Source organism: Leptodactylus fuscus, chromosome 7, assembly GCF_031893055.1.
Source record: "Leptodactylus fuscus isolate aLepFus1 chromosome 7, aLepFus1.hap2, whole genome shotgun sequence".
In the NCBI taxonomy this organism is placed as follows: domain Eukaryota; kingdom Metazoa; phylum Chordata; class Amphibia; order Anura; family Leptodactylidae; genus Leptodactylus; species Leptodactylus fuscus.
Window position 1 is genome coordinate 129,032,117 of NC_134271.1, and position 15,322 is coordinate 129,047,438.

Below are 15,322 nucleotides of genomic sequence, written 5' to 3' on the forward strand. Positions count from 1 at the left end.
TAGTCACAGCCAAGGTCCCTGTATAGCCCTAACCTATAGGGGTCCTCTGGATGTGAATGGTCTAAATCCTAGTGGGCTAAAGGACCAGGGCCCTATGTAGCCTGTTTTATAGTAGAAAACTAAATGCAATCCCATTTGGCCCATCTGTAGCCCACTAGGATTTAGCATCATAGGAGAAGCCATCAGCCACTGCACATGCGCAGAACGCCGCAGCAGATTCCGAGGAGCGAGCAGGAAGGGAAGGGCGCCGCGTCACGTGATCCAGTGAAGTCACCGGCGTTCGCCTAGTCACATGACCGGCCCCTTGTTCGGTGCTCGGTTCTTGTTGTCGCACCGATGTCGTCCGAACAGTTTGAGACGCTGCACGATCTGTTTAGCGAGCGCTATGAGCAGCTGCAGAGGATGCCGCCGAGGCTGGAGAGCTGCCGTGGAGGTGACTGTGTCCTAGTTATGGTGTATGGGTGTAGCAGAGCTGACTTTGTATTAGTTCTATACCAATGTATTCTCTATGGCACAGCTTGTAGTAAGTTGTCTTATAAGGGGACTCCACCCTGGAACCCCCCTTGTTATTAGGTAACTTACCCATGCCTATATTACATTGGTGCTTAGGTGGCACAGCACATTCTATAGCCCATTATAGCATGTATCAGCCATTAAAGGGGTCCTCTGTGTGTAAGGAGATGTATGGCTGCCATAGGACGTCATGGCGTGTATTGTACATCGTCCTCATATCATACTCGCCAATAGCTGTTCCTTGTTTTGGGCAGTGCATTTCCTTGGACTGTTCGGGGCCCTGGTGTCCACTGCAGCCAAGTCACTGAAATCCGTGGTCACATGTTGGATACTGATGATGTCACTGGTACCCAACATATGATATCTCTGGCCTGAACAGTCTGAGAAGCGGTAGTAAAGGGGGGCGCACAACCTGATCTGAGGATAGGGTGGGGGATCAGCATTTCTATATATATTTATTTTTTTATTTTACCCCTGTCCGACCCCCAATTGGATATTTAATTTTCCTTGAGATGTGCATGATGCATTTATCATTGTCTCGGCAGCATTCAGTTGTGTCTCAAGGCGTCTGCTGTCAGAGGGGAATACAATGATCCCATTTCTCATCCCCCCAACACTCCACACAGACGCGTGTATTTTAGTAAATACTTTTTTATCCATGGGATAACAATTTAGTCTTCTACCTCTGCGTTGTGTTGTTCCTTTGTTATATGAAATATGAGAAATGGCTGACAACTGGATGTTACCTTTCACCTGGAAAAAAATTGCCCTTATTTATACATTTCCAGGAGTAATAACAGAGGAACAATGTAAAGATGATCTGGAATTGTCTGTTTTAGTAAATGCTTATATTCCCCATGAAATAACATGCTGGGAGAGCAGAATGGAATCACACACCTGTGCACCCTAAGGCTTCATGTGCATTGTCAGGGGGCTAGTCGTAGTCTTCACGGCTTAGCCCATTGACCCATTATATTGTAATGGCTCTATGCACTTGATCGTGTGGACAGGTGGCACATGGACCGATCAACTATGGACGGGGCCATGCACATGGTTATGTATCTCTGGCCTGATGGTCGGAGAATTGGTTACTTGTTATTCCTATCTAGTGACCATCAAGCATCACTGCAGTAGCTCTGCACTTTGTCCTATAGAGGGGGGTCCAAAAGAGGGTGATTTTGTCTTTGATGTCTGTTTACCACTCTGAACAACCCTATTAGGGTATGTTCACATGGGGAATATTTCCTAACATAAAATCTGACATATATTCAGAGCGTAATCTGCAGCAAGAAATTATTTCTCCTGCAAATTTGCAGTTTGTACTGTTGCGCATCCATGTTTGATTTTGCCCAGTTGACGGGGGATAATACAGGTGTGGCTGGGTTTGTATGTCAGTCATGAGCCTGTGACAGAAAATTCCTTGTCCCTATGGACTCCAGTCGGAAACCTCATTGAAGGCAAGAAGAGGCAGATTTCATGGAATACATGCCAAAATCCATGCTGTGTGAACCAACCCTTTGGGTGCATTCATACGTAATTTTGTGGTGCTGTTTTTGCCACAATAACTCGTGTAAAGAATCAGCGCTGCAAAACAGAATCCCATTGAGTTCAATGTGTACTGCGTGTAAGACGGAACCCATTGAACTCAGTGGGATTCTGTTTTGCAGTTATTGTGGCAAAAACAGCACCATAAAGGAACGTGTGAATGTACCCTTAGGGAGCCTTCACACGGAGTAAACGCGCGTGTAATTTTGCAAAATACACGTGTAAAAATAAGACTCCACTTGACTTCAATGATATTTTTTTACACGTGTAAAATTACGCCTGTAAAATATCATTGAAGTCAATGGTAGTCTTATTTTTACACGTGTATTTTGCAAAAATACACGCGCGTTTACTCCGTGTGAAGGCTCCCTAAGGGTACATTCACACGTTGCTTTATGGCCCCTTCACGTGGAGTTTACACCCCGTGTATTCTGTCTACGCGCTGTGTATTCTGTACATTGAACATGCCATTGAACTCAATGGCTAACTACATTTTACACGTGTAAAATGTACAGAATACACGGAGCATAAACTCCGTGTGAAGGCTCCCTAACAGTGAAGCCGGGTCATACATCCCTTGTTTTACAGAAGAACTGCGCAGGCGCTCGCAGCACCAGAGATGGGTGTGATGAACCTGTGGTTGTTTAGAGTCCCATGTCAACCTGACAGGTTCCCTATACGTCAGAAGATGAGTCCGCCTTTATCTGCCATAACACATGTGCTAGAAACTTGAAATCCTTCTCCACGACTTAACGTGATTTGTATTTTTTTTTTAGAGCAACATAAAAGTTTACTTCGAGAATTTGACAAGAGGCATCTAGAAGCGAATGAGATGGTAAATATGTTACGAGCTGGAGTTCACATGGACGTCCGACAACCTAATGGACCTTCATGTTAAAGCTTCATTGCATTTAAAGCGTACTGCCCACCTGTTTGGTTTTACATGGGGGTCATAGGAATGGAAATGTGCTGAACTGGGCATTTCTGGGAGGTTTGATCCTGTGAATTTAGATAGAAATGTTGGCAGATACAGTATATATTATGTAACCACATAGATAGTTATTTCCTCATTTACTTCTATTACCCAATTGCTTCCCTTACAGTAAACAAGGGAGAGCATTGTCACCCAGTCAGTTATATGGACGCCATGTAATATACATGTGGTATACAGTACATGGCACTCTCTATTGATATGGTTACAGTATTACAGGCTGGTATACGAATCTGCCCGTCACAATGGACTAATAGCAGCTAATCCCCCTCTCCACAACAGGTTAATGGTGGTCATGACCAAAAGAAGAGAGTTATGATCACACTGACCTCTTTAAAGCAACACTAGAAAGACGGCTATACTGTATATACACCTTAGATAGCTGTCAGATATACGCCCATTCAGCCAATGGTTACTTATACAAGGGGTGGGCAATTTGTCAAAAAGTAACCAAACTTGAATGTCAACCCCGGATAACTAATCAGATCAGAAGCCCCCATAGGGGCACTTGGATGACACTGCAATTTTGGCCCCACGTCGGATGCCAACTTGGTCATGTACAGGGGCCTAAAGGGTAAAATGGATCTGCCCAATGACCTCTACCAAGGAACCACATTCACTATAATGGGTCTGTAGAGGAGCCATTGATTTGTTTGTCATTTTGCAGGAAGAAAAAACAAAATCCATGCTTGCAGGGCTTATGTCCCTGAGTTTAGACAGGCCATAGGATTCCAACACGTATGTAGGAGTCCCCAACATATATGTCAGCATACCCTTACTATGATGTTAGATTGTATATTTGGTGACTACAGAAGTCATTCTAGAGCTTCACTGAAATTTATATATATATATATTTTTTAGCTTTTACAAATGGAAAAAGAACTGAAAAGCGCCCCACGATCCTTCCAGAACCAAATGATGAATAAGATGCGCACGTATAGGAAATCCCTTGCAGACCTGCAGCGGGAGGCGAGAAATACTAATGCTGGATTCGCTTCTGATGACATCAGGAAAGGGTTTTACAATGTGGAAAATGAGCAGCGGGTAAGATCTGTAATAGGAGTTATATGTAGGAGGAGGATGGGGATTGAGGGCTCGCTTGGAACTGTACAATAGGAGTTATGATCTCCGGTTCTGTACGCCACCATGACATGGCCTGTTTTATAGCTTTACACTTCCTTGGAATAATCCTGAGTGGATAAAATCGGGACACCCTACTGAATTTTGCTCCTTGCCCTTCATGCAGTCAGTGACTTCCACCTGGTCTCCCTCTACAGGCAGGAATGAATTCACAAAGATCACTGCTCCTCCAAGGACATGAGAGTCTGAACCGGACTACAGACAGTATCGCCAGATCCTACCGCATAGCTGCTGAAACCGATGCCATTGGTCAGAATATAGTGGAAGAACTCGGAGAACAGAGGGAACAGCTAGAACGTACAAAGGATCGTGTAAGTAACCTTGGACTGGGTCAGAACATTGTACATCATCTTTAAAGCTGATCTTTGGTTCTCATGAATGTGTTTTAGCTGCTGGGAAAGTAGGGTGGACTGCTGTGACTGTTGGGAATGTTGATTGATTGGATTGTGGTGCCGACTGGGGAATGTGGGGCGGACTATCGTGCCGCCTGGGGATCATAGGGCAGACCGTTGTGCCGCCTGGGGATCATAGGGCGGACTCTCGTGCCGCCTGGGGAATGTGGGGCGGACTGTCGTGCTGCCTGGGGAACATGGGGCGGACTGTCGTGCTGCCTGGGGAACATGGGGCGGACTGTCGTGCCGCAGAGCGGCGCCATTATAGCTACAGACCACTACAGACTACAGCTACCGTAGTTACAGACCCAGCATACAGACACCGGGGTGGGTGCCGGGCCCGCAGCATCGCCACACTCCTGGAAGGAGCATGGTGATGTTGTTCATTTCAAACTACGGTACTTACGGTACTTCTGCTTGAAGGCCCCGGTACTTCTGCCAGGAGCGTGGCGATGCTACGGCCCGGCACCCGCCAACGTGTCTGTATGCCGGGTCTATAACTACGGTATTACCGTAATGACTCGAATATAAGCCGAGGCGGACTTTTTCAGCACAAAAACTCTGCTTATACTGGAGTATATACGGTATATGTCTTGGTGTGTTAATGTTTTGCATTTGTTAACAGACCTCTTTGTGTTTTCTTGCAGCTCATAAACACAGGTGAAAATTTGAGCAAAAGTCGGAAGATTCTGCGCTCCATGTCCCGGAAGTAAGTTCTGACATTGGTTATCTGTGCACCTTTAATATTTATTAATAGTTGATGTGTCCGGCTATAGGATAGCTGTCATTTCACTACATTTCTGCCACGGTGAGTTCACCTTTGTGCCGTTTGTCTATCTGAAATTGCCAGATGCTAAAGTCCTGGAAGCTTGACTTTTTCATGACACAGTGGGACCCCATTACAGTCAATAGGGCCCTCTGGCTCTGTTCATATCTACCATTTTTGTGGCCTGTATTTCCATTCTTCTGGTCATCTAATGGACTAGAAGAATAGATGTGAACCTAGCCTTAGACTAAATTCTCAGGTCCAGAAAATCCAGTCCATATATAAGACCTATTTCCTGGACTGCACTCTATCCAGAGTGGACTAGCAGTATCATAGATATATATGACGATCTCACCATAGGACTATGTTCTGGGCAGAATTACAGTACAGGACGGTACTTTTTCAATGGAGATAACTGATACTGTGAGTACAGTTAGGAATGCAGTCCAGGGTCCAGATCTCTGGATACAGCCCTGCCTGGAAAATATGGCTGCTTGATGGATCGTATTTTTCCAGCCGTGACTGTCCATATGCATCTAGCTTTATACAGAAGGGCATAAGTTTTGGTTGGTGAGACGCACACCATTTGCCATGTGTAAAGGAGTGTGCTGCCTTGGTTGACCGGCCAGTAGCCGCCAAGTCTTCACAGTCGCACCACTTACCTATTAGATGTAAAGGGATCCAATCATTAAAACTCATTTTTTTCTGCCTACCAGGTAGGAATAGCCTTAGGAAAAGATATTCTTCTCCTACCTTTAGATGTCTTCTCCGCGCCACCATTCGGTATATAATCTGGTTTTCGTTGGTATTCAAATGAGTTCTCTCGCAGCACTGCAGGCGTCCCCAATGCTGTGAGAGAACTCTCCAGCGCCGCCTCCATCTTCTTCAGGAATGGGTCTTCTTCCGGCATTGGCTTCAAACTTCTAGGGCAAAGCCGACTGCACATGCCCGCCGGCCACAAGAAAATTGCGGCTTACACAGTATTGTAAGCGGCCATCTTCTTGTGGCCGGCAGGCATGCACAGTTGGCTGCCCGAGGCCTAGAAGTTTGAAGCCACCTCTGGAAGAAGACGCGAAGAGGACCCGTTCCTGAAGAAGATGGAGGCGGCGCTGGAGAGAGTTCTCTCACAGCTTTGGGGACGCCCCCATTGCTGTGTGAGCGCTGGGGCCCACCCCCAGTGCTCCGAGAGAACTCATTTACATACAGAAGAAAACCGGGATTTCTACTGAACGGCGGCGCAGAGAAGACATCTAAAGGTAGGAGAAGAATAGCCTTTCTTAAGGCTATTCCCACGTGGTACCTAGAAAAAAAATAGCATTTTAATGATAGAAACCCTTTAAAGAGGTGAAGCGGAGGATCCCATTCTTTGCCACCCATAGGCTCTAGTGGGGCCTATGGACAGGGGTGGCCCTTATGGGAAATATCTAAGCCCAATTCACTCTACCACCATGGACGTATACTCGATTGTTTTACTCCTGTTAGGTTTAACCATTTCCTTCACACCTAATGCTATCAGTTGTTTTAGTGTCACTGGGACTTGTCAAATATTGGTACAGAAGCCTATATAAACTCTTCTGTTCTTTTGTAGAATCGTGACGAACAAGCTCTTCCTCTCCGTCATTATCATTCTCGAGCTCGCTATTCTCGGCGCTGTCGTCTACTTGAAGTTTTTCCGTAAATAGCGAGTCCTCTTTGCTCCTCAAGCGGATCCAGTAAAGGACTACTTTTCAGCCGTGAAGCATGAATATGCCCCTATACAGGGCAATACTGTAAATATGTACAGAACTGAGACACATGGCGCCGCCCTGCAGTATTTTTGGATCACTGCTGCCGCTAACAGGACCTGAGTGGTAATAGGGCATTTGCCAAGTCAGCAATTACTTGATACTGAAGATTCTGCACAATACCTCCATAGAGGAAACTGTACTAAAGTAATGGGAAACAGAGAGGACATCGGGACTTGTGATAATGGCACGAAATCCAATTAAACTGTTATTTCTTAGGTAATAATCACTTCTTGTAATAATTCTCCTCCACGGTTGATATTCTATTGTTATTTATACTTCTAATAGACCATTAAAGAAATTCTGTCTCTCTGTATTCACATTGTGTTGAGTCAAAAGATCGCCATAGTATCCTCTAGAATGGAGCTCGGTATCTAGAATAGAGCTCAGTATCTAGAATAGAGCTCCTTCTACCATATTTAAGGGGGTTTTCCTGGCGAATTATGTTACTGATCCATCCATAGATAGGTGGGATTTTAACACCAGGTCACATTTCACACCTGGAACAAGACATTAAAGGAGTTGTCCCATCTCAAGGATCCCGTCGATACCGGTAGCTTATGTAAATTGAAGCCTATTCCTAAATATATTGCTTTAGAAATTCTGCTTTGTTTGCCTGCAATGTGACCTTATACCTCCCATTGTTTACACAGTGTTGCTATAACTACGGACCTGTAGGACAAGTGATTTCACTCATTGCTGGCAGGACAATGGTTCAGCTAATTGTAGTTTGCTGATAAAGCCCAGTCTATGTAAACAGACGGATAACACTGAGTCCATTCTGTACAAGAATCTGCAGATTAAGTGTTGTGTGTCCCGTTCAGAAAGAGGGAGGGAGGAGAAATACAGGAAATGAGAAGTAAACACTGCACTCAGCCTGGCTGAGAGACTGAGATGGGAGAACCCCTTTAAGACTGTGTTCACTTTTGTGCTGGAATCCACATCGCAACGTCCGCCTGAAATTTGGCCTGCACCGAGGCCTTTTTTCTCTGCCATTTTCAGTTTTAAAACAGGCACCCGATGGACCCCATTACAGTCAATGAGGTCTGTTTCCATCCATGTGTTGCTGCTATTTTAGTAGTCCACCTTTTTTTTTTTTTTTTTCTGGAGCTGCACCCTACCTACGACTTGTAGCCTGGTTTGCCTGTTGAGATACCTGTCCTAGACATTATTCTGTGGCTATTGTTGACCAGACTGCTGCTCCCCTACCTGCACACACTGACAATTTACAAGGCACGCACTCCCCTCCTTCCTACCAAGAGCTGACGCCATAAATTGCAGCTACTGTTGGATCCCTGCCACCTAAGGGTAAGTTCACACAGATTTTTGGTCAGGATTTTGAGGCCGTATCCGCCTCAAAATCCTGACTAAAAAGACGGCTCCCATTGAAATCAATGGTTCAGGTGTTTTTTCCGGGAGCCGGCTTGGAAAAAGAAGCGAGGTGCTCATTCTTCAGGCCGTTTCGCCTCATGACTCGGCCTGAAGACACTCCCGATTAGGCCCATTCATTGGGCCTAATCCAGAGCGGAGTGCGCCGGCATTCAGTCGTGTCTACCCGTCTTTTGGATTGGAACCTGAGGTGGCCTCTGCTTCAGGTTCCAGTCCAAAAAACCCCATGTGAACTTACCCTAAGGGCTAGTTCACACGGGCAAAGAGGGGGCGGATTTTGGCTTATCTACTCACCCTACAACTAGCTGTCATATATCGACTGCCGGGACCTACCGCTGCTTTCATCGACCACTTCACCACCTGGCTCACACACACACACTTCCTATCCACCGACACCCCCACCATCATCATGGGTGATTTTAACATCCCCATTAACACAGACCACCCCCCCCACCTCCAGTCTCTTGTCCCTCACCACCTCCTTTGGTCTCTCCCAATGGTCCTCCTCTGCCACCCACACAAAGGGGGGCACACTAGACCTAATATTCACCCGCCTCTGCTCCATATGCAACCTCTCTAACTCTCCATCCACGCTCTCTGACCACAACCTGCTGACATTCTCTGCCCTCTCCTCTCCAATAGACACCCCAACCTCTAAACCAACACACCCCCGCAGGAACCTCAACCGCCTTGACACCTGCACCCTCTCAGACTCTCTCCTACCACTCAGACATATCCTCACTCCAGGACACAGATGACACAGATGCCACTGCTGCCTTCTACAATACCACCATTACCTCAGCCCTGGACTCTGTGGCCCCCTACACATACACCAGAGCCCGACCGATCAGTAGACAACCCTGGCACACTGACCTGACTAAAAAACTGAGACGTGCTTCGCGAGTTACAGAACGCCTCTGGAAGAAAAGCCACTCCAAGGAGGATTTCCTCAAGTTCAAAGAAGCAGTTCTCTCATTTAAGAACACACTCGCCACCGCCAAGCAGGTCTACTTCACCACACTCATATCTGCACTCTCTCGCAACCCCAAACAGCTATTCTCCACCTTCAACTGTCTTCCTGCTCCCCCTCAGACATCACTTATCTCAGCTGACGACTTTGCCTCTTACTTCAAAACTAAAATTGACACCATCAGAGACAGCCTTGCCCTACACCCCAGAAAACCCCTCTACCCAACTACTTACTGTTCCTCATCCCTGACCTGTTTCTCCTCCAGTCCACCTTAAACTGTGCTGCTCGCTTAATCCACCTCACCCCCCGATCTTCTTCGGCTGCTCCCCTCTGCCAGTCCCTCCACTGGCTACCTATAGCCCAGCGAATCGAGTTCAAGCTACTAAAGCTAACATACAAAGCCATCCACAACCTGTCCCCTCCATATATCTCTGAACTAATCTCCCGCTACCTGCCCACACGTAACCTCAGATCCTCCAATGACCTCCTGCTCCGCTCTCATCCGCTCCTCACACAACCGTCTCCAAGATTTCTCTCGTGCATCCCCCATACTCTGGAACTCCTTACCACGACACATAAGACTGACCCCCACAATCACAGGCTGCAAGAAGGCCCTGAAGACTCACCTATTCAGGAAGGCCTACAACCTCCAATAACACTATCACTGCACCGCCATCTGTACAGTCTCCCCCTCTCCTTCTGTCTCTACCCCCCTTCCCTCATAGATTGTAAGCCCTCGCGGGCAGGGCCCTCTACCCCACTGTGCCAGCCGATCACTGTCAGTATTATATCTACCTGTATATTCTGTGTATTGTATGTAACCCCCAAATGTAAAGCACCATGGAATTAATCTAATAATGTAAAGCACTATGGAATTAATGGTGTTATATAAATAAACAATAATAATAATAATGGCGCTGAATTCACGTCTATTTATGTTGCCGCTCATGGAAAAAAGAAGCGAGCTGCCCTTTCTTTAGGCAGACTCCGCGGCTGATTCAGCCCCGGCGTCCACCTCGCGGCAGCACCTTCCGGACTGCAGCCATTCATTGAGTGACTTGGAAGCCGCATTTTGGCCCGAGAGTGACATGGCTTCTCATGTCACTCCCGGGGGGCCAAAATCCGCCAATCCGCTCCCCGTGTGAACGGGGCCTTTGTGTTTCCTGCAGCTACCAAACTGGGCCCGCCTAGAAGACCAGTGTGCCTTATAGCCTAAAATATACAGATACTCTATGAGCAAGGAGGTGAACAAGCAGTAGAAATCATTTACATCCACGACATTCAATTCAAGAACTTTTATTAAAAATTAGAAAATTCAAACATAAATTATATTGTATATATTCTACCTCTACATCTAATAAGAAGTTAGATACAACTCTCTCTCTATATATATGAGCTACCTATAGATCTGGATCTATAACAGCTGTTTGGTCTGAATATTCGCTAGGTTTATTCCTGAAACCATTGTTAGTCTTTTTATATCAGGCAGATCAAATGTACAGAATAGAAGATGGATATCCTGCTTAAAGTGAACCTGCCCAATGAAATGCAGGCAGCATATTATTGAGTATTGTGGGGACAATATTCTGGATTTTACCCATTTAAACATGTGCTCTATGCTTTGGAGTCCAGTGGGCGGTCCTGCTAGCGATAATCACTAATTGGGACCGCCCACTGGACTCCTTAGCATAGAAAGAGCAGCAAGTTATATAGGAGAAGATTCAGTATATCAATATACTCAGCGACCCCTGCTATAGGACATGCCGCCTGCAGATAGGACAGCACCGACAGGTTCCTTCTAAAACACAACGAGTTGATCCATATCTCTAGTAAGTATAGCTGGATATTAAAGGGAGTCTATCAGCAGAACCCAGTAGATCAACACAGTTAGGGCTTGTTCGCATGGGGCAAGAGGGGCGCGGATTCTGACGCCGAATCCAGCTCAGAATCCGCCCCCTCACAATGGAGGTCTATGTAGACCGCTAGCTTCCTTTTTTACATGAGTGGTATGTTCCGGCTCACGGAAAAAAGAAGGGAGCTGCCCTTTCTTCAGGCGAATTCCGTGACCGAGTCAACCCCGACGTAGGCCTCACAACAGCACCTTCCGGACTAGGACCATCCGGAGCGGGAAACTGCGACAGTCGAATTTTGGTCCTATTATGTGGCTTCCCGCATCAGAGTCAGGACCAAAATACGCAGTCCCGTGCGAATGAGGCCTAAGCTGTGGCTATTTTTGTCAATATGCAAGTAATGGAGCAATGAAGGCGTTGCCGTTGCTCCAAAGAGGTAAGTGGTAGCAATTCGCAAGCGTCACAACTCCATTTAATTCAGGTGACCCTAAACTATCTGGGGGGCTGGGTGGATATGCTGGATTTTAGGAACAGACTCCCTTTAAGTCCTTGTTCATACAAGTGTCATATTGGTTTGGTGGCTGTTCCAGTATCTCTCTACGTCGTGCCGCCATTACACTTGTGTGTACTAGGCTTTAGCGCAGTGGTATTACGCCTATGCAGAACTAGGGCACGCTGGATATGACTCCCTAGTCCGAGGCTGTAGGTCTCATACAAACCTTATAAAACAGAGCATGACCATTGTATATGGCATGCGTTCACTTAGCACCAGGTAATGCTCATCCTTAATACAGTCAGTGGTTTTTGGAACATGTTCAATATCCAATGTGGATGTCTCTCGCACCATGCTATCTATAGTCCAGGAAACACTACTGAACAGTAGATTTGTAGTCTGCGACATTGCATGAAAAGTTGCTATATTGCATCAGTAAGACTCCAAAATAAAGTTTTCTTGCGCAAAAAAAACACTTCACCATGCAAAAATAGTAAATATCGATGCTTCCCCTTTAAATAACACACACAAAAAAAAAAATATGCAAGACGGAATATTATCATAGAGAACCTGGGATCAGTAGACAGCGCCATTTGTCGGAGTGGATAAGATTATAACAGGTACAGTAGGCATGTGCCAGCTAGGCCGGCGTCTGTGTGCCCCAGCCAATGGTCTACGTAGGATGCATTGTCCAAAGTATTGAGTCACTTATGCACTTGGTCACTGGCCAAAGCCCGTTTTATCGACATCTGTAAGTGCTTTACGTTTCGGAAGTCACTGTACATGGTGCACGCGCCTCTATATCCGTATCTGCTCTTCACTGTCTGTGTCGAAGGCGGCGCCAGGTGTCGGCAGCTCGTCTATAATCCGGTGAGCGCATTCTCTCGTCTGGCCGAGACTCGATGCTACGACGTCCACTGCTAGGCTGGCGGTGGCCTTGACTTCGTCAGCGGTAGCTCCAAGAATAGGGTTGACTTCTACCAGATCAAGGGCTGAAAGCATTCCTAAATCAAAATAATACAGATAGGATGTGCAGGTGAATGGAAAGAGAAATTACGGTAATATTTTATAGGCCCTACATCAACAAATACAGGAAAATTGAGAGACTGGATCGGCAGACACTTCCCTACGTGCCTAGCTCTGGGTGGCTGGCCAACAGCAGTCAGTTCATGAGCTGGATGTGCACTGTGCTACACACAAGGACAACCAGGTGGCGCCATAATCTATAACACTTCACTGGATCATATATTTTTAACTTAATGAAGGATCATACAAGATCTGCATACCCTGAGCATTGGGGTGTTTTCTTTATCAGAATCTGTTCGGCTATTCCAAAGATATAAGCCCTTTTAATGTTAAATTAAGGATAATACATAGTCAAGTGTGCGGTAACACTGAATGACACACAGTGCACAGAGACCCCTAGAGAAACCGTAGTGTTACTGCCCACTTGTCTAGTATACACATCAACACTAAAAATGCTTATATCTTTAGAATAACTGAACGGATATGGATAAACGAAACCCACTCTTCATAATGGTGAAATTCACAACCTTTGTGCGGAATTCTGTGAATTTAAGATTTTCGGGCTCGCTGTAAAGTAAGAGTGCTTCTCAAGCCTGTACTCATGGTATGGAGCAGTAGTAGATTTACAGTGCAGCCTCCATACAGAAAACCCATAGCAAATGTGTCTAGTGTGAACAAGGCATCCACAGTATGTGATTTATTATGCTCACCAGTGTTATGTATTTCTTCAGTTATATATATTCCTTCCCTGTAGGTCAGGCCCCCGATCACTGGGGTTCCTGTAGCTGGTGCCAAGGTTGGATCAAAAGCATCGATATCAAAGCTTAGGTGAATGGGCCTCTGTCTCCTATTATGAGGAATAGAAAAGATCAGATTGTATCATGACTTTTTGCGAGTAAATTCCAAAAAGTCTGAGGCCTCGTTCACATCCCCCTAATGGAATACTGAACGCAACTGCAAGCAGTGTGCCACTGAAAGCACACGGACCCCATAGACTATAATGGGGTCCGTGTGTTTGCCGCCAGATCTCCGCAGGGATCATGCAGACAGGAAAGTAGTTCACAATCTACTTCCCTGTCCGCATGATTCGTGCGGAGACCTGGCGACAAACACATGGACCCCATTATAGTCTATAGGGTCTGTGTGCCATCACTGCACCCCACTTGCAATTGCGTTCGGTACTCCGTTCGAAGGGTCCCCATGCGGATTCCCCTAACGGAATACCGAACGCAGATGTGAATGAAAGCCACATCCCATAAATCATCCACATTTACCTTCCCAGTAGCTGGTCAAATGTTCGTTCCATAACCTTCTGGATTCCGATGCGATCGATTTGTCTCATCGAGTAGTATGCAATATTATATTTCTTCAGAATGAACCTAAAACGACAAGGTATATTAAGTGACTGAATAAGGGTGGGCTGCAGTACCAGACACAGGCCATGGACCAGAGTGGCACTGTTGCGGCAATAATTTTCTAATCTTGTACAACCTATGATTTTTTTTCTATTTCCTTTCCAGTATACAAAGATAAATCAATAGAAACTTCTCTTCTGATGTGTCCAATACATAGCGGACGATAAAATTAGTAAGGCTATGTTCACAGGAGTCTATGTGACAGTGTCTGAAAATCAGAAGAAAAAAGTCCTACATGGAGGACTCAATGAGGTCCATCGGACTGCTCGCTTTTTGTGCAGTCCACCTGTCCGTTGATCTGGTCCTCTGACTGGTCAGAACAATGATTAGGCCACGTTAGTGTGAACCTGGAATTAAACTGTGGGCCCCCAAAATACCCAAATCAGGAGGTCATGTATAGTGACAGACAGACAGATAGATAGATAGATAGATAGATAGATAGATAGATAGATAGATAGATAGATAATGTATATATGGCTCAACTTACTGTTCAGCTGGATCAAGATCTCTCAGGCCGATGTAGATGATATCCGATGCAGAAATGCAGGGTTTTGTCCAAGAGAAACCAGGAATTAAAGGCACCTACAGAGTAAGACACGGTTTAGGACACGTATGTCTGACACCCACTGCTCAATATTGGCGTTTTGAAGGAAAACTTCAAGCAATTTTCCATAACTAGCTACATAGACCGACCTTCCAGTGTCATTTTCCATATCAAGTGGAATTATAGGAAACTCAGGGGCGGCCATGATGGGTGTTAAAAGAACAAAGATAAAACTCATCCTCTGAGCTCCGTACAGTCCTGGTTCTCTTTCCCTACCAGGCTGTAATCGGAGGGATCACATGACAGAGGAGACCAATCAGTGGTCGCGGGTAAGGAAGCGGTGACGCATTTGAATGATGTCATCGGTCCCTCTCCAGTGAGCTCAGTGATTGGTCTCAGTGGTCATGTGATCCTCTCAGATTGCGGCCTAGCATGGAAAACAAAGAGGATAGTTGAATAAGACTATTTTTTTGTTTTACATTCACCGCTTGCCCTTGAGTTTCA

The 15,322-nt window shown here is 45.8% G+C and overlaps 2 protein-coding genes across 2 annotated transcripts in view; one reads left to right on the top strand and one right to left on the bottom strand.

Moving 5' to 3' along the window:
* The first annotated feature begins 286 nt into the window (after nt 1-286).
* On the top strand, nt 287-7,414 carry VTI1B (vesicle transport through interaction with t-SNAREs 1B). The gene is made up of 6 exons (XM_075281050.1): nt 287-433; nt 2,835-2,893; nt 3,911-4,093; nt 4,327-4,500; nt 5,229-5,290; nt 6,936-7,414. The coding sequence occupies exons 1-6, from the start codon at nt 337-339 to the stop codon at nt 7,027-7,029; spliced, it is 669 nt and encodes a 222-aa protein (XP_075137151.1). The 5' UTR covers nt 287-336; the 3' UTR covers nt 7,030-7,414.
* A 3,356-nt stretch (nt 7,415-10,770) lies between these two features.
* ARG2 (arginase 2) overlaps nt 10,771-15,322 on the bottom strand; it is a 15,285-nt gene continuing 10,733 nt past the window's right edge. Inside the window, exons 5-8 of the mRNA XM_075283030.1 lie at nt 14,762-14,856; nt 14,134-14,238; nt 13,570-13,706; nt 10,771-12,837 (exon numbers count right to left, since the gene is read on the bottom strand). Of these exons, the coding sequence (XP_075139131.1) occupies nt 12,632-12,837; nt 13,570-13,706; nt 14,134-14,238; nt 14,762-14,856 (543 nt within the window). The 3' untranslated portion in view covers nt 10,771-12,631. The remainder of the gene's footprint in view (nt 12,838-13,569; nt 13,707-14,133; nt 14,239-14,761; nt 14,857-15,322) is intronic.

Excerpts from the sequence above, each read along its gene's own strand:
- VTI1B (XM_075281050.1), top strand. The coding sequence starts at position 337 with ATGTCGTCCGAACAGTTTGAGACGCTGCACGATCTGTTTAGCGAGCGC. Across the intron at positions 2,894-3,910 it reads ATCTAGAAGCGAATGAGATG|CTTTTACAAATGGAAAAAGA; the intron begins GTAAATATGTTA and ends TATATTTTTTAG. Across the intron at positions 4,094-4,326 it reads ATGTGGAAAATGAGCAGCGG|GCAGGAATGAATTCACAAAG; the intron begins GTAAGATCTGTA and ends CTCCCTCTACAG.